Source organism: Lepidochelys kempii, chromosome 2 (assembly GCF_965140265.1).
Source record: "Lepidochelys kempii isolate rLepKem1 chromosome 2, rLepKem1.hap2, whole genome shotgun sequence".
Lineage (NCBI taxonomy): Eukaryota > Metazoa > Chordata > Testudines > Cheloniidae > Lepidochelys > Lepidochelys kempii.
The window spans coordinates 256,511,455-256,531,388 of record NC_133257.1 but is presented as its reverse complement, the minus strand read 5'-3'; the positions used below and the strand labels follow the sequence as shown (position 1 = coordinate 256,531,388).

Here is a 19,934-nt window from a genome sequence, read left to right as displayed (position 1 = left end):
CGGGGCAAAAAGCTTGGGCGTGAGTCCGAGGAGGGGGGGGCGGAGACCAGGAGGGGAGAGTAGGCTCAGGAGGAGCCAGGAGCCTGCTCCCCTGTTGCCACAGAGGCCTGTGCTAGGCCAAATCTAGAAATAATCTGTAAATAGTTGGAGCTTGGTGGTGGGGACCGGACACAGGAATAAAGAGCACGGGTGTTGCACCAGCTTGCAGTGGTCCTGACTCATCGGGGAGCGGGGCCAGGAGGCTGAACCCAGCGGGGCACGGTGAGCACCCCTGTTACACCATCCTTGTTGCCCTTCTCTGAAACTTTTCAAGTTCCACTATAGCCTTTTTGAGGTGGGGTGACCAGAACTGTACACAATATTCCAGGTGTGGATGCACCATGGATTTATGTAGTGGTATTACGATATTTTCTGTCTAATTTTCTCTCCCTTTCCTGATAGTTCTAACATACTGTTAGCCTTTTTGATTGCTGCTGTGCATTGAGCAGATGTTTTCAGAAAACTATCCACGGTGACTCCATGATCTGTTTCTTGGGTAGTAACAGCTAATTTAGACCACATCATTTTACAAGTATAGCTGAGATTATGTTTTACAATGTGCATTACTTAGTGTTTATCAACATTGAATTTCATCTACCATTTTGTTGCCCAGGCACCCAGCTGCTCCCCGTAGCTCCCATTGTCCGGGAACAATGAACCACGGACACTGGGAGCTGTGGGTGGCCGTGCAAATGTAAACAAACTGGCGGCCCGCCAGCAGTTTACCCTGACGGTCCTCAGGTTGCCCACCACTGATGAAAACTGACCATTTATTCCTACTTGTTGTTTCCTATCTTTCAACCAGATACTGATCCATGGGAAAACCTTCCCTCTTATCCCATGGCTACTTAGGGCACATTTACACTTACAACGCTGCATCGGCGCTGCTGCACCACCTTCCTGAGAGGAAGTAGCTATGTCAGTGGGAAAAGCTCTCCTGCCAAAATAGCGCTGTCTACATGGGGTGTTAGGCTGGGATAAGTACGTTCCTCAGGGATATGGATTTTTCACACCCCTGAGCAATGCAGTTATACCGATATAGGTCTGTATTGTAGACCAGACCTTAGTTTCCATAAGAGCCTTTGAGGAGGGACTTTATCAAAGACATTCTGAAAATCCAAGTACAGTATATTCACTGGATCACCCTTATCCACATGGCTTGTTGACTCCCTCAAATAATTATCATAGATCGGTGAGGCATGACATCCCTTTACAAAAGCTGTGTTGACTCTTGCCCAGCAACTTGTGTTTTTCTTTGCGTACAATGATTCTATTCTTTACAATCATTTATATCAATTTGCCTGGTACAATAGACTCACCAGCCTGTAATTGCCAAAATCTCCTCTGGGGTCCTGTTTAAAACTCGATGTTACATTAGCTACCTTTCAGTCATCTGGTACAGAGACTAATTTCAGTGACAGGTTACTACAGTTCTGTAATTTCATTTCTTAGTCCCTTCAGAACTCCTGGTGAATACCATCTGATCCTGGTTACTTACTACTGTTTAACTTACCCATTTGTTCTAAAACCTCTTCTACTGACCCATCAATTTGGGACAGTACTTAAGATTTGTCACCCCAAGAGAATAGCTGTGATGTGGGTATCTCTCCCATATCCTCTGCAGTGAAGACTGATGCAAAGAATTCATTTAGCTTCTCTGCATTGGTCTTGGTCTTGTCTTTCTTGAGTGCTCCTAGAACACCACTGTTGTCTAGTGGTCCCACTGCCTGTTTGGCAGGCTTCTTATTGACAGTTTTTTCATCTTTAGCTAGTTGCTTCTCACATTTTTTCTTGGGCTGCCATATTATACTTCTACATTTTACTTGCCAGAGTTTGTACTCCATCCTATTTTCTTGATTAGAATTTGACTTCCAAATTTTAAAGGATGCCTTTTTGCCTCTAACAGCCTCCACTACTTAGCTGGTTAGTCATGGTGGTATTTTTTTGGTTCTCCAACTGTCTTTTTTGATTTGGGGATATATTTAGTCTGAATCTCTATTATGGTGTTTTTAAGTGGCCTCCATGCTGCTGGCAGGCATTTTACCCTTGCGACTGCTATTTTTATTTTCTGTCTAACTAGCATCTTCATTCTTGTGTAGTTCCCCTTTTTAAAGTTAAATGTCACTGTGATGGAGTTTTGGGGTTTTTTTGGTATTTCCCCCTCTACAAGGATGCTAAATTTCATTACATTATGGTCACTATTACAGAGCAGTTCAGCTCCGCTTAGGACTAAATCAAGCATTGCTTTTCCCCTTGTGGGTTTCAGGACTAGCTGCTCCAAGAAGCAGTCGTTTATGGTATCTAGAAATGTTATCTCTGCGTCATGCCTTGAGGTGACATTTACCCACTCAATAGAGGATAGTTGAAGTCACATATTATTACTGAGTTTTTTGGTTTTGTACCCTCTCTAACCTCCCTTAGATCCCTTAGTATTTCATAGTCACTTTCATTATCCTGGTCAGGTGGCCAGTGTATATTCCTACTGCTATACTCTTAACATTCAGTAAGGTTTGTCCAGGATATTGCAGGAAATTGCCAAACCTGTTACACTTTGTATCTATTTTAGGTACTTATATGGACCTTCTTTTCTTTAGTATCTGAGTGCTTCACAGTCTTGAATGTATTTATCCTCACAACACCCCTATGAGGTAGGGAAGTACTATTATCCCCCCTTCACAGATAGGGAACTGAGGCCCTGATAGTCAAAGGGCTTGTCTACAGTTGAAAGGAGGGTTCCCTCATCACAGGAGGTAATCCACCTCCTTGAGAGGTGGTAGCTAGGTTGACAGAAGAATTCTTCAGTCTATACAGGGACATAGGTGGGTTTAACTATGCTGTTCAGAGGTGTGGATTTTTCAGACCCCTGAGTGACATAGTTATGCCGACCTAATTTTCTAGTGTAGGCAAAGCCGAAGTGACTTGCCCAAAGTCACACAGAAAACCTGTGGTAGAGCACATTTGAACTCAGCTCTCTTGAGTTCTAGGCTGGTACCCTAACCACTGGGCCACACTTTCTGTCTGAGGCCTGAGACCTTTGTACTTCGGAACAACCTACCCTCACCTCCCTTTGATCAAATTGTCTTTTTTTTAATTAATAACTTCTGTGGTACCTTCATGCCAGGAATCTGCCATCACCAAAGCTGAGAATGGTATTGAGAGTACTGGTAATATACCGCCAAGAATCATTAGATCGATCCTGCTACACTGTTTGTGACTAGACAACATAGCATGATAGGCCTGGTAGCACTGGTAAAGCATTACCAGTACTCCCAACACGATTAAAAACTAGTGGAAGGAAGCTCCAGAAAGAACTGACATCTTTAAGTGGTTTTGATCGTTCTTTGGTACTGGGGTAGAAGCAGGAGTAGATAAGGAGAAAAGGAGAAGAGGATGACAGAAAAAAGAAAGAGGAAAGAGTTTGCAGCATCTCGGAGCTTTCTAATATTCTCAGGTCTGAGAAATACACATGGTGGTCCCTGGGCATTAAATATTCTTGACTGTTTCTTTTTTTTTCCCCCTTTCAGTCTGTGTCCGATTCTTCCCTTGCTGTTCAGTGGACACCACAACATTTGCAGGCAAAATTTGGTGGAGGCTGAGGAAAACCTGCTACAGAATAGTTGAGCACAACTGGTTCGAAACTTTCATCATATTCATGATCCTGCTAAGCAGCGGCACACTGGTAAATTTAGCATAATCTCTCATTAGGTTTAAAGTGTATGTGTATCTAAAGGAAGGAGATGATGGGCTAGTTACATTCCACTTCAGGAAAACTCACCCTTTGCTGCTTATTTCCCTAAAGATGGTTAGTTTGGGAATAAAACTTGTCTTATCCCTTGGTAAATTCACTGTCTTGTCTCAACATTTTACAAAGATATTAACTAAAAACTTAAGGCCAGACCCTTCCACTCTTCCTCCCATGCAGTAGTACTTTACTCCATGAGTAGTCCAATGGCAGCCAAACACCACATGAGTTAGGGGAGCTCAGAGATGGAGCAGTAATTGTGAAGATTGTCTTCCTCACGTGTCGGTTTCTTGAGGACCGGACTGTTGCATTCCGAAGGAATGTTGGGAGGTTGCCCTTTGCTGCCTTTCACTAGCTCAGAGGGACATGAATCTCTTTCTTAATGCGTGACCCAAATGTTCCTTAGAGTACGGGGTTCAGAAGCAGTCCAGGAAGGTCGGGCCCACCCTCCCTTTCTCTTATGCTGGCGGGGAAAGGGAGAGATCTGAAAATATTTTTTCTGTTGTAAAATGGGATTACCGTATGGAAAGGATTGAGAACTACACCTTTATTCCTTCCATACATGTGATATTACCAAACTCAATCAATTCTGGCTGGATGATTATTGCCCTGAGTTCTACTTTGGGATCCTCTGCCACAGAGGTTTCACCCCATACTCAAATTATCTTTTATGCAAAGTAGGATGAGAATCTTTGGCTGTTCTGAATGCTAGCATTCGACTTTTGGCTTATGTGTATTGGGCTGATGAACCGGTTTGCTACTGTATCTGGAACAATGATACAGCCTCTGTATACACGGACTGGGTTTGGAATTGATTACTGTACCATTCATTCATCCCCAATTTTTCTTTCCCTTTTGTGTTCCCCACAATCCACGTTCAGGTAAAAAAAGATCAGCACATTTGCAATTGTTCATTTAGGCCCTGATCCTGCAAGCACTTCTGCACATGGGTGACTTTACTCCTATGAGGAACACTACTGAAGTCAACGGGACTCCTTGCAGATGTAAAGTTAAGCATACACAGATGTCTTTGCAGGATGGGGGCCTTATTTTGTTATTTAGAAACAACGTGCTAAAAGCTCTCCATTGCTAAACCAGTTCAAACACAAGAGAATATTGTAAATTTAGAATATAAAATATCAGTGTCCTACTGCTTAATATCTGGTTAATTTAAAAATATTTTCTCAGGGAAAAAAAGTTAAATTATGAGCAAAACCCTATGTGTTTATTTTATTTTTGCCATGCCTATTATTTCATATCTTCAATAGATGTTGAATGGGGTAGTAATAGTTTGCACTAGCTCTGTGCAGCATAGCGCTTTTTCCTTGGATCTCAAAACATTTTACAAATGTTAACTAAACCAATCAACAGGCCTGGGAAAGAAGTATTATTATCCCCAATGTACAGATATGTAAACTAGAAATAAGGGTTAACTAGCTTAGCCAAGGTCACATAGCCAGTCAGTGATAGGGTAAGGAATAGAACGAGAAATCACCCTAATTACCTGTCCCCTGCTCTATGCTCTATTCCTTAAAAAACATGGTCTCCTAGAGTGAAGGGGCCATATGATAATGCATTGATAACACTGGTTAATGGTTTTGGAATGTTTTGTAATAAATTAACCCCCTAACAAGCTATTAATACTCAAAAAGCCTGTGTGGAGTTTATTTGAGAAGCCCCTTGAAGAAGAAGGAAACCGAGGCAGGGCACCTCAGGCCACGAGGGCATGCATGGGAGGCAGTCACTCAGTTACAAAGATTTTCAAAAGTGCATAAGGGATTTAGAAGCACAACTCCTGTTGCCACATCAATGCTTTTGAAAATCTCCCCCAAAATCAATTTGCTGTATAAAAATAAAGGGAAATGAATACAGCCTTCATGCCTAGGATTTCCTTCTATTTAACAGTCGGGTTATCCAGAAAAGATACCTGCATTATGTAAATCCTAATATTTCTGCTTGGCTACCAAGATACAGTTTTAAGTGCATCTTCATCAAGAAGAATTGCCTACAGGAAAACAGATAGTTACTCATTACATTTAAAAATACAAAATATACATTTACTATGGCTTCTGGTATAAGTGACATCAAATCAAACAATACTGTAGACTTGCACTATAATATGAACATTTTCCACTGCAGTACTGCAGAGCAGTTGTAAAGCAATGCTTTGTACTTCCAGGCATTTGAAGATATTTACCTTGAAGAGAGAAAAAACATTAAAACCATGTTGGAATATGCTGACAAAATTTTCACTTACATCTTTGTCCTGGAGATGCTTCTGAAATGGGTGGCTTACGGCTTCAAGAAATATTTCACCAATGCCTGGTGTTGGCTTGACTTTCTAATTGTAGATGTAAGTATCACTTCTGAAATATTATGTTCGTTCTGTTGATTATGCACCATGCAGGAATGTAGATGAAGTTAGATGACATTCAAATTCATAGTGATGACTTAAGATGTTTACAAGCTGTTATGACTAACTGCTCCTTTCAATGTGAAACAATCAGCAGAAGTACTTATGTGAATTCATTTGCCATGGAGAAATCTCAGTGTAGCATAATAGCAAACATATTACTACATTTCCCTTTCTACTTTATTGGCATAAATAAAATGACCTTCATCTGTTAATGTTAACCAGGCTCCCTCTCTGTCCTGTTAGGTCTGCCAGTACTTGCACTTGTAAAATGACAGGCATCGTTCTGAGGGTAAGAAACAATCTTACATGAACCTAGATGTAAAATGCAAGGCTTGGTATGTCATTGAGCATCCTCTGGCAACCAGGGTGCCAAAATGAAAAGCAGCTTTGTATCATTACGCAGAGGTGTTACTGTGCTAATTTAAGTCACACTTCATTTTCAGTCATAAGAACTCACTCTGTCTCTTAGCATTTCCTATCTCATTCCACACTCCAGGCTCGCACCAGGTCTGGTTACCTCTGACTGTGCGGCACATGACCTCAGCCCACTAGGCTTTCAGCAGATTAGAGAAGCTATCCCCTGGCATGGTTTCCTAGGGAGGCTGCCAGAGGTACATAACAACATGTCCAGTACCATCTCCCAAGTATTTACCAGTGAAGGAGTCCAGGAGATGAAGGCATGAAAAGTTTTTTAGGACTGAAAGTGGCTTCTCCAGTTCAAAGTCTTACAAAAGCATCTGATTCCCTCATGCCTTCAGATATTGAAATTTGCCATTCTTAGTTTTCCTGACAGGGAAATCCTTAAAACTAGACAGCAAGGCCGAATAAAGGCAAGCCCACGCTACAAGAATGATAGATCCAGATTTTTACCCTTTCTTCCCGCCAAGTTCAGGGTCTTTGGGTGCTGGTACAGATAAGGACCAGCTGCAAACCATGTAGATCCCAAAGTACCAGAGTGCTTGGATGTGGGCTTTGAGCCCATATCTGGCAGCTGATGAACATGGGTGGTGAATTCACTAAAGACTAAATACACTGGGCCAAGGCTTCTGTTTTTTTACAGATGTGCAGGAATTTTTAATTAGATTGTATCAAAAATGGGTTAATTGTCACAATTATCTCCTTGGCGCTTTTACTAGCTTGACATATTTGAGTCTAAGGCTGATGAAGCTCTACACACATGTCATTTATTTACTTTTAACAAATGCTGTTTTTCCATTTTACACCAGAACCTTGTGTCTAGGGATAGCTGTAATTTCTTTGACTCCAATCCAAGAAAGCACTTCATTGGGCTACTCACATGTTTAATGTTATGAAGGTGCTTACATGCATTGCTTGATCAGGGCTTCCCAAGAGCTTTAATAAATTTCATCAAGTTCATTAAATTATACCTCTCTCTCTTCCTCCTATATATTCTGAGAAACCTCTTAAAGAGAATGCATTTATTTTTCACAGAATAGCTTCAATGACAGAGCAAGGCATGGTTTAATGGTTTGACCACAAGATTAGTTTGACCACCAACTCCTGAGTTATAATCCTGAGAATGGCTCCCATCTGTGGATTTGGTCAAGTCACATAACATTTCTGCCTTGGTTTTGCCATCTGCGGAATGGGGATAACAGAAATTACCTATAATTCTTCATGGGCATTCAGAGGTTTAATTACAGAAGTCAATATTTGTAAAGTGCTTTGGAAAATAGGAAGTACCACATGAGTGCTGAGTATTATCACTACTATAAACACAGGGTCTTAGTAAGAAGAATTTCAATTTGCACACTGAATGCATTGGAACAATTTGGAGCTTTAATGCAGCTTCATTATAAACAGTTTCAAGTGAGTTTCACAGTTGTTATAAATATATACTTACTATAGTGTTACATGTGTAGCATTTAATTAATGCCAAAGGGAGTAAAACTGAGTGCCCAAGTCAAAATTCTGTCCTCCATGTGTAAACCTCTCATTTAATAAGAGTTACTTGTGAATCCAAAGTCAGCATCTGACCTAGAAAGTCTATGTACAGATCTCCCTTTGAATAATGGGGTTTGTACATATAACAGTATGTCACACTGAACAGTTACTCTCAAGTCTTTCTGGTGATATAGACATTTTGGTGTCTTAAAATATATTTTAAGTTTTGCTTTTGCAAATCCATTTAGTTAACCAAAAATTGCCTCTTACTTGAGACAGTCAAGTTACTTAACTGACCCAAGGAAGTCACTTGTCTATAGAGTTCCCAGTTGGCAGCTTGTCCTCTTACCTCTTTCTGATCCCCAACTCATTTTCCAATGATGTTTATGACAGTCCTGCACTATTTTTTTGAAGGTTTTAACAAGATGCTCCTCTCCAACCTATATTGTTTACCCTCGCTGTATGACTCTGATTTTCCTATGCAATTTTTTCCTTTTAATTTTAATTTCTTCTGTCCTTTGAGAACCAAATCTACTGCCACTGAACTGAATTGGGGACTGAAAGGATGAATTAACTGTTCCAAAGAAATAGATGAGCCATTTGTCTGACTTTCTCAGTTGTACTTGTTATTCAGAATTAATCACTTAATTCTTGATTTCCCAATTGCTCATAAGCAGTTTATTGTTAATATTCAAAATTCAAGCTGTGCTGGCTGATTTTTTCATTGGAGATGTCAGTCACATGGTATCATCTGTGTTTTCTGGTTGTACTAATGTAACTCTTACAATCAATTTTCCAATACTTACACAACCAGTTCAGAATTTTCTTTCAGCAAATATTCACTGATATTCATTTAAAATTCTATTTCTACAAACATTTCTGCTAGGAAATTAGCTCACTAGAATCTAAATATAAGAACAAAAAGGGGATGTATATCATGTCCCATTCATTATTTAAGCAAATATTTGTGGAATGTTTTTGAGGTACTTATTCAGCTCTGTGACAGACCTTTGACACTGATTTGTGCCCGTGGAAGAGCAATGACTGTCTCATAATTATGGATTAGTAATTTTGGATCTAGATTCTGGATATCAAAGCCTGGACACCAAAAATTCTACATTAATCCATATACTTGAGGCTATTTTTGCCAGATATAGAATCCTGAAGGGTGATCTCTGATAATGGGCCTCAAAACATCTCAAAGGAGTGTGCCAATTTAACAAATAAAAAAATTAAAAAGGGTTTTAAAACACATTGCAATACAATAAGACCATGTTAACAGCATAGCAACAGATTTGTTGGGGAAAATGACCAAAAAGCACACTCAGTAGGACTGATGGGAAGGAACTTTCCAGGAGTCTACTTAAATACTGGATACACCTACGTCGTTTGCAAGTGTTCTACTAAAGACAAATCTAATGCAGTCAATTTACAGTGAACATGGATTTCTGTGTGCAGATGCTGCAGGATGATGGCCAGTGTAAACTCACAGTTGTTCTCAACTAGGAATATATTCAGAGATTGTAAAAGGTCTGAAGCTTGAATAGGTGTGAATATCATTTTCATTTGCACCAGTTAGAAACAGTGTTAATGCGCAATTACCCTTGTTCGGATGTATATACATACACTCACACAAAGAATAGCCATTTATACAAACAAAAACTTAGAATCATAGAACAGTAGGAATGGAAGGGACCTCAAGAGATCATCTAGTCCAGCATCCCTTACTGAGGCTGGAGCACATACACCTAGACCATCCTTGACAACTGGTTGTCTAACATGTTCTTAAAAACCTCCAATGATAGGGATTCTGCAATTTCCCTTTGAAGCCTGTTCCAATGCTTAACTATCTTTATAATTAGAAAGTTTTTTTTAATATCTAACCTAAATCTCCAGTGCTGCAGATTAAGCCCATTACTTCTTGTCCTACCTTCAGTGGATGTGGAGAACAGCTGATCAATGTCCTCTTTATAACAGCCCTTAATAAATATATTTGACGGCTATCAGGTCCCTCCTCAGTCTTCTTTTCCCAAGATTAAACATTCCCAGTCTTTTTAACCTTTCCTCATAGGTCAGGTTTTCTACACCTTGTATCCTTTTTCTTGCTCTCCTCTGCACTCATTCCAGTTTGTCCATATCTTTCTTAAAGTGTGGCACCCAGAACTGGACACAGTACTCCAGCAGAGGCCTCACCACTGCAGAGTAGAGCAGACAGTTACCTCCAAGACGTATGACATATGACACTCCTATTAATACATCAGAGAATAGCCTTTTTTTGCAACTTCATCACATTGCTGGCTCACATTCAATTTGTGATTCCCTATAACCCCCAGATCCTTTTCAGCAGTACTACTGCATAGCCAGTTATTACCCATTTTGTAGATGTTCATTTGATTTCTTTTCTTCCCAAGTGTAGTACTTTGCACTTGCCTTCATTGAATTCCATTTTGTTGATTTCAAACCAATTCTCCAATTTGTCAAGGTCATTTTGAATTCTAATCCTCTCCTCGAAAGTGCTAGCAACCCCTCCCAGGGTGATATCATCCACAAGTTTTAAAACCATATGTTCCACTCTATTATGCAAGTCATTAAAACTGGACACAGGACAAACTCCTGCAGGACCCCACTGGATATATCCTCCCAGTTTGACAGCAAACCATTGATAACTACTCTTTAAGTATGGTCTTTCAACCAGATGTGCGTCCACCATATAGTAATTGCATCTTGACCACATTTTCCTAGTGTTCTTATAGGAATGTCATGTGGGACTGTGTCAAAAGCCTTAATGAAATCAAGAAATGTGACATCCACTCGGCCAGTAACCCTATCAAAAGAAAGAAATTAGATTGGTTTGGCATGACTTGTTTTCAACAAATCCATGTTTGCTATTACTTATAACTCTTTTATCCTCTAGGCTTTTACAAATTGATTAATAATTTGTTCCAGCATCTTTCCAGGTATAGAAGTTAGGTACTATATTTGTCCTTCTCCAGGCCTCTGGGACCTCACCCATCCTCCATGAATTATCAAAGATAATATCAGATAGTTCCTTAAGTACTCTAGGATATATTACATCAGGCCCTGCTGATTTGAGTACATCTAATTTATCGAAATATTCTTGTTCAAACATAGCAGATTAATAAAGGAGCATGAACATGGCCAAAGCTAGGAACTGTGTGGAATTCAAATAAACGTTTGTGAATGGTTTTTTTGAGGGTGTTTGCCCAGCTCTGTATGTAGGCATCCAGAAACAGCTGAAGATACAACAAAACCCAATGCTGTGAATTTTTACTGGAGCAGGTATACTCCATCAACCATGTATGTTTTTGTAGTGCTTGATGTTCCTTTCAGTTGTTTTCACCAATCTAGTAACATTATCTCAGTCTTACCTAGTTTGAGTTTCAGCCAGCTAGCTCTAATCCATAATCCAAGTTTTATTGACACTGCATATGCCATTCCATTCCACTAGCAGATTCACACAAAAAAATGACAGTCTAGAGACTGGTGTCATTCAAATACTTAGGGAACTTCAATCAATAACTTCCTCACTAATGAGACCCCAATGGATCTATGCACACATTGTACAAGGAGGGAACAGAACAGTACCCTAGAGAACCTTTCATGAGAGACTTTTTGGAAAAGATGAATAATTGCCCTAATCTATCTCTGGGAATGCCCAAAAAAAAAGAAATAGTCACTTTTTCAACTTCTGTAAACATCTGCAGTGCACTCAACAAATCCACATAGTCAATGGTATCTATCTGTGTCAGCTTATTATATCAGCACAAGCAAATAATCTTCATCCATCTCCAGAAGATCATCAACCAGTCAATCACCAATGCAGCTTCTGTAATATCATCATCATCATCCTGGCAAATCCCAAAAGACATGGTCTCCTTGCAGATTGAGAACCACCTAGATCTCTAGCTAGGTCATTAAGGTGGTCTGGCTGGATATTCAGTTTATGTCCATAACTGGCAATCTTAACACACCACCGAAGATTTTGGCACCCACATGATCACCAGCTCTGTGGCGGCAATCATTGTGGAATTTGCTGGTTTTCCATTCTAATAATATATCCATACCAAGAAAGCCACCAAAACCAAACATGCTGATGGAGGCAATTGCTGGGTTTGGCTTTAAATATCCTCATTTCTGATCTTGTCCTGCCACTTGATATGGAGCAGCTGATGGAGATAACAAGAATCGAAAACATCAGTACGATGTTCTTCTGCTTTCATCAGTGCCCACAGTTAACTTCTGTGTAATAGAGTTGGTATAACTGCCGTTCTATAGATTTGCAGCTTTGTAGCAAGCTTGATGTTGCAACATCCCCATAAAGGCTGCTGAAGTACGGTCTGTGTCACTGCCCATACATCTGATGGTTGCCACCTGCTCGATGTCTGGCCCAGACAGGGTAATACTGATCTGGTTGTAACCTAGAGGTTGCTTGATGGTAATGACCAGGGACTGAGTTTCATCTGGATTAAACACCAGACCATTGTGTACTACTTCTTACCCAACTAGATCGGCCATCAGGTTCAGCCTTTCACCAGGCTGAGCCAACAAGACAGTTCCATCAGCTTATTCAAGATCTTGAAGCAAAATGGTGTTCAGCTCAACATCACCGACGGCTGCCTCCTCAACCTTATCCATTAACTAATTAATGATGGTGACAGAATCTAGCCTTGCCAAACTCCTGGAGAGATAGGAAACCATGCCATGTGTTTGCCATTGGCTCAGGCGCAACTTTCCATTCCATTATAGAGCTCTTTTTTCAATGACATTATCTCCCCAGGTACACTGAATCGCCTCATCAGATCCCACAAACTTTCTCAATGCACTGAATCAGAGGTCAGGCTAAATTTTATAACAAGTGTTGTGCATGGCTTATTAAATTCAGTCATCTTTTCACAAAGCTGTTTCAAACTGAAGATCTGGTTGACAGTGGAACAACCAGATCTAAAGCTGCACTGAGTTATCCCAACATGTGCCACAAAGTTCATTACTGATTCGAGGTGTTAACACAGAAGTGAAGACTTTCCCGGGACTGACAACAGCCTAACACCTCTATTGTCTGCCTTATCGGCCTTTTTGAACAGAAGCAGAACAACACCTTAATAATGTCATTGTGGGTGATAGTAGTGCGCTAAGTGGTCTGGCAGAGCCTATGCAGCCACAGTGCAATGATACTTTCACCTATCTTCAGCAACTCAGATGTGATGTTATAAATCCCTGGTGCCATCCCTGACTTCAGCTTATGGACTGCAATCTGGATCTTTTCTTGGTTGAAGGAAGATGGCTATACCAAACTTCCTGCCTCTCTTCAGATGAAAATGGGACTGCAGACAGCAGACACTGCTGAACTTGAGATGAACCATCAGCTTCTGCTGACAAAAGTGCACCTCTGACTTTGATCAAAGCCGTGAATGGGCCGAAATTAGCCCAATTCAACCAAAAAGCTCTTATTATAACCAAGCAATCAAATTGCTTTCTGTTCTGAACTGTGTAAGGTCATCAAAGCGTTAAAAGACTGAAGTCTTACTCCGTTTGTCATCTGGTGAAGGGTGGCATTGTTTCAGGTCATCAGTGCTGACCACTGCCAGCTCAGTGCTTCCTCAGCCCTTCAAACGTCATCCATGGAGATGCTCACTGAAGTTGGAGCTCAGAAAAAGGTGAGGCTACAATCTGGGTTTTCAACGACATGTTTGTCAAGAGCAAAAGCAAAGGCTGAATGGGTTTGACTTCAGAATGTCATCAAGTCATTGTGTAAGAAAATGAAAGAATCCTGATGGTTGACTCAGGCAGCCAGTTTAGAACCAGCTTCCACCAGGCGTGATCTCCACACCCTTTATTCAGCTTTGCGATGTTGACTGGGAAATGTGGCACCAGCTTCTTCATTAAAGAGTCCAAATGGCAGCAGCATCCAGAGCCTGCAGGATCAGTTGTATCAATGGGAAGCTCATTCCAAGACATTCGTCAGTTGTCCACTGCTGTGTTTTATGCCCTGGCTTAAAACAAATTGAGTGTAGACAAAGATGTCTTTCTCCACAAATTTCTGTCTGAGACAAGTTTCAGAGTGGTAGCTGTGTTAGTCTGTATCAGCAAAAAGAACAAGGAGTACTTGTGGCATTAGTTAAGGTGAGCTATTATCAGCAGGAGAAAAAAAACACACAAAAAATCTTTGTAGTGATGATCAGAATGGCCCATTTCCAACAGTTGACAAGAAGGTGTGAGTAACAGTAGGGGGGAAAAATAAGCATGGGGAAATAGTTTTACTTTGTGTAATGACCCATCCACTCCCAATCTTTATTCAAGCCTAATTTCATGGTGTCCAGTTTGCAAATTAATTCCAATTCAGCAATTTCTCGTTGGAGTCTGTTTTTGAAGTTTTTTTTGTTGTAGTATTGCCACTTTTAGGCCTGTAATCGAGTGACCAGGGAGATTGAAGTGTTCTCCAACTGGTTTTTGAATGTTATAATTCTTGACATCTGATTTGTGTTCATTTATTTTTTTACATAGAGACTGTCTGGTTTGGCCAATGTACATGGCAGAGGGGCATTGATGGTTATTACTACAAAAGGTTTTTTTGTTTTTTTTTCTCCTGCTGATAATAGCTCACCTTAACTGATCATTCTCATTATAGTGGGTATGGCAACACCCATTTTTTCATGTTCTCTGTGTGTGTGTGTGTGTATGTATATATATATATATATATATCTTACTACTGTATTTTCTATTGCATGCATCTGATGAAGTGGGTTTTAGCCCACGAATGCTTATGCTCAAATAAATTTGTTAGTCTCTAAGGTGCCAGATATACACCTTGTTCTTTTTTTCTGAGACAAGTGATAGTTGGAGAGACTGCCTCAGTCAGAGATGAACGAATGGGAAGGAGATTAAAGGTAATCTCAGTGTGGGTCCAAAACTAAATAAATACTTTGCCTCAGTTTTCAGTAAGGATGATAATATGGACCAAGGGCATGAAGGCAGGTTGGTTATTGGAAATGAATGTACAGAAATGGAAATTACCACATCTGAGGTGGAAAAAAAAATCTTAGAGTTTAATGTACTCACATCAGGGGGACAGGATAATTTCCATCCCAGAATACTGGAAAACTGGCACATGAAATTGCTAGTCCAGTAGCAAGGATTTAATATATGTATTTATTTGGGGGTAGTACCTTATAACTAGAGGATAGATAATGTTGTATCTATATTTTAAGACTGAGTAGGGTAGTGATCCAGCAATTACAAACCTGTTAGTTTAACCTCAGTATTATGCAAGACTTTGGAACAAATTGTGAAGGGGAGATGTAATGCAACATGGATTTACCAAAGGTATATTATGCCAGACTAACCTCATTTTCTCCTTTGAAAAAATAAGTGATTTTTTTAGGTAAGGGGAAGCAGTAGATCTAATATACTTGGACTTGAGGAAAGCATTTGACACTGTGCCACATGGGAAATTATTACTTAAATTAAGGAAGATGGGGGATCAATACAAGAATTGTGGATAAGGAACTGGCTAAAAGGGAGAAGGCAATGGGTTGTGCTAAAAGGTGAATTATCGGAATGGGAGGTGACTAGTGGAGTTTCTGAAGGATTGGTTTTGGGACCAATCTTACTCAGTTATTTTTATTAATGACTTGGCACAAAAAGTAGCAGCCCGCTAATGAAATTTGCTGATGACACAAAGTTGGGAGGCATCGTCAATAAGATCTGGCTAACCTTGAAGACCTGAGTAACAGAAATGGGATGAAATTCAATAGTACATAATTTAAGGCCATGCACTTAGAGTCTAATCATAAGAATTCCTGCTATAAGCAGGGGACTCATGCGTTGGAAGCAACGGAGGAGAGAAACCCTGGTGTGTTGTTCGATCATGGGATGTTGATGAGCTACCAATGTGATGTAACGGAAAAAGGCAAATGCCTTTTTGATTTCAGAATGTCATCAAGTCATTGTGTAAGAAAGATAAGGAATCCTAAGATACCTAGGATGTATCAGGCATTTCCAGTAGAGACAGAGAAGTATTAATGCCATTGTACAAGGCACTGGTAAGTCCCCATATGGAATATGGTATACAATTCTGGTCACCCATGTTCAAGAAAGATGAGTTTAAACTAGATCTGGTGTAGAAAAGAGGATGATTAGGAGAATGGAAGGTCTGTCTTTTGAGAAGAGACTGGAAAAGCTTGGCTTGTTTAGCCTAGCCAAAAGAAGGCTGAGAGGGGATATGATTGGGCTCTGTAAACACATTTAGGGAACAGTCAGAAAGGGGTTTATTTTTCCTCCAATGTATTCTGAGGTGTGTGTGGGGGGTTTGTTTTGTTTTTTGCTCTCCTTCCTCTGAAGCATCAAAGATGGGCACATCTGGAGATGGGACACTGAATGGAGCGGGCTAGTGTTCTGAGGTGGCACTGAGTGTTCTGTCTCTCATGAGCTTAGGTGGCTGGTTCTTGCTCACATGTTTAGGGTCCAACTCTTTGTCATATGTGAGGTTGGGAAGGAATTTCCCCCCAGGTCAGATTGGCAGTGACCTTGAAAGTTTTTCACCTTCCTCTGCAGCATGAGGTGTAGGTCACTCGCCAGGATTATCAGGCTATATCTCAATCGTTTCTCTGCCACTGCGAGGGCCTCAGGCATTGGTGTACCTCGGTTCCTCCTATTCTTTTTTTGTGGCACATAATACTTTAGTCTCTTGTGGGCTGTAACACTTTGGTCTAATTTGGATTGTTGGGTTTACTGTGCGGATGCTGGGTGGTAGTGGTGGTGGTTGCCTGTGGTATAGAGGAGGTCGAACTAGAAGATCTGGTGGTCCCTTCTGGCCTTCAACTCTATGACTCTATAACTACATTTTCTTGAGCAAGTGTCTAAATATCACCTTCTCAAGAAAAACTGGCATCTTGTTCTTTTCCTTCTAGAGGTATTGACAGTCATCTGCAACATAGGTCCCAACACTTCCTACCTAGTATGCAAAAAAAAGAGATCTAATGCACAGGTCTTGACCCATACATCTTCCCTTGTCCCTCTGACTGTCACCTACTGAAACTCTAGAAGAGAAGATTGTGTTTGTCCCACCCCCACTTCTCAGAGAACCTGTTCTGCTACTATAGCACCAGATATTGCTCAGAACTGGAGTGAACTACAAAATGGTTTGAAAACCCTATAAAGAGAAAGAGACTTGACTCTGTTGCCAGATGCTAACCAGCAAGATTACTCAGGCTGTCAGCTACTCAGATAGGGTCCACTAGTTGGGATTTTGTAGTTGCTCTTGTGGAAGTGAAATAATGTTTTACTATGTCTCCTGGCCAGCAAATTGTATCAGGAGGATTATCCCACTTCTTTGTGAATGGAGATGTAACAGAATGTGCTGTTGCCATTGGCTGTGATCTGATTTGCTTGTACTTAGAGACTTGTATTCCTTTGGGGACAACTTCCTGTGTATTAGTTTGAGAGCTGCTCACAGGTGTTCAGTCACTAAGTGAAGCATCATTTTCCACAGAGTGCTGAAATCAGATACAAAGCATGACTTTCCCAATTAGTTTGTTGGAAATGCTCTGTTCTAAGATTTCTACATTAAACTTAGAAGGAATGTCTGACTGCTTGCATTAAAAATCTAACAATCCTCGGTTTTGAGATTAGCAATTTGAAACTAGCAAATCTTGCTACTCGGCAATCCCCAGATCAAGAACTGAATTGAATTGTGCCCTTGTGTTTGATTGTTTTTAAGTGACAAGTAAAAACTTATCTGAGGTAAATATTGATGGCTTGTGATTACTTTAATTTTCTACATTTGTATTCCCTGTTGATTAGTGAGGTGATTTCTGTTTGCTTTGCTAGTAATTGCACAATCTGCTGTAATCAGTTGTTCCCAAAAAGCAGTAAAACCCTGTTTGTATTGTTTGGAAAATATCTAAAAATCATGTGCTGAATTTCATCTCACCTTTGTTATGAAAAGCACACAAGAACAGTGTGATGACAATGCAGGGAGCTGAAGAAAAAAAATAGACCTTTTCCTAATCTGATGGCCTGAATAAAGACTGGGGGTGGTGGGGTCATTACAAAACCTAAACCTAATTTCCCCAATACTAATTTCCTCCTACTATTACTCACACCTTCTTGTCAACTGTCTGAAATGGGCCACTCTCATTACCAGTTCAAAAGTTATTTTTCCTCCCTTGCTATCCTGCTGTCAATTGAATTGTCTCGTTAGACTGAGCTCACACTTGGTAAGGCAATTCACATCTTTTCATGTATTTATACCTGCTTCTGTATTTTCCACTCCATGCATCTGATGAAGTGGGTTGTAGCCCACGAAAGCTTATGCCCAAATAAATTTATTCATCTCTAAGGTGCCACAAGGACTCCTCATTGTTTTTGCTAACACAGACTAACACGGCTACCACTCTGAAACCTGCACTTTTAAGGTGTGTTAACAGGTTAAGGTGAAACCTAGGCTCCCCCTCAACTTGCTAACTCATGTGAAAACTACAGACTGCCTTCTCTTCACCAGGATTTTACCTGTTAGTTTCCACATGTTAACTAACGTGGTAAGAACACATTTCTTTTACTAGTGAAGGCACCACGAGGTGCATCAGCAAGTGAACGAAACAGACAAACGGTGGGTTGGGAGGATAGCAAAACAATCAGTGGCAGAAGGCACAGTTCCCCATGGACTTGCCAATCTTAGTGAACTGTGGGACCTAGTTTCAATGACTTTTTAATAAGTATTCCTTATTTAAAAGAAAATGCCCCTCACATGGGCATGCAGACTTTCTGCTGTTTGAATGCACAAATGCCTAATCTTGCAGCTGATCAGTTGATGGGATGATCGTTGAAGGTAATGGAAGTTCCTTATACCAGTTAAATTCACCCAGAAACAAAGGGCCAGCATGAGACCTGTGCAGCACTTAGAACCTATTTTCAGGGATAAAGTGGGATTGAAGCAGGTCTGACAAGTTTAATGCACTGGGCATGACACCCACACATTTGGCAGCCCTGCTAGAATCCTGTGCATCCCACAGGGATTGAGCAGAATTATCCTACAATTACTCCTCGCGGCCATCAGAGATGCTCTGACACTGAGCACCAGCACAGGGGCAGGGGCAGTCAGAGCATCTCTCCACTGCTCTCAGCGTTCACCTTGCTGGTTCCCAGTCAGATTAAAACTGGTGGCATGGAAGAGAAAGAGGAATCGGTGGGCTGCACAAGTGACTCCCTGGCTGGGAGGTACAGAGAAAAGCCAGGGGAGGGAGTGCAGGAAGGGGGCAGGGTTAGGATGGAGGTGGGGGCAGGGACAAGCTGTGGTGGCACCAGGGGAGCAAGGACATTTGGCGGTGACCAGGTATGAGGATGTGAACAAAAGGGAGCAGGCTGTAGCAATAGGGTTGGGGGCAGAATAATGGAGCCTACTCCAGGCCTCACCCTGTATCCAAATCTGCCACTGCCCATCCCTGGGTACCTCAGGCTCTCTTGTCATTTCCTCTGCCCTCTCCTTGAACAAGCCCCCAGACCTCTTCCTCCTCAGTTAGTCCCTGAATCCCTCAATAGCATGTTCTCTAGGCTCTACCGTCACCCCGATGGTATCCACCCCCTCCTGTGGGGAGGGATAGATAGGTTTCTGCCTCCCCCATGCCTGTCCTGCTGCTAATGGGCAGCCTGAGGAGGAAATAAGTGACCTCACTGGTGAGACATATCACACAGGGAGTGGCACAAAACTTGGCAACTGTGCCTGTGTACTACATAGGCCTTGAGCTGGCCCACCGCACGGGTGAATTTCACCAATGGAATGGCCACAGTGTCAGACTTGCAGGTGGTTTGCACTAG

The 19,934-nt window shown here is 41.1% G+C and overlaps 1 protein-coding gene across 5 annotated transcripts in view; it reads left to right on the top strand.

Annotated features, from left to right (window-relative positions):
* Positions 1-19,934, top strand: part of LOC140907820 (sodium channel protein type 5 subunit alpha-like) — a 267,714-nt gene that overhangs the window by 198,502 nt on the left and 49,278 nt on the right. For all 5 annotated transcript variants that reach the window (XM_073334664.1, XM_073334662.1, XM_073334665.1 and 2 more), the window contains 2 exons: positions 3,564-3,718; positions 5,961-6,134. In XM_073334664.1, coding sequence (XP_073190765.1) covers positions 3,564-3,718; positions 5,961-6,134 — 329 coding nt within the window. The remainder of the gene's footprint in view (positions 1-3,563; positions 3,719-5,960; positions 6,135-19,934) is intronic.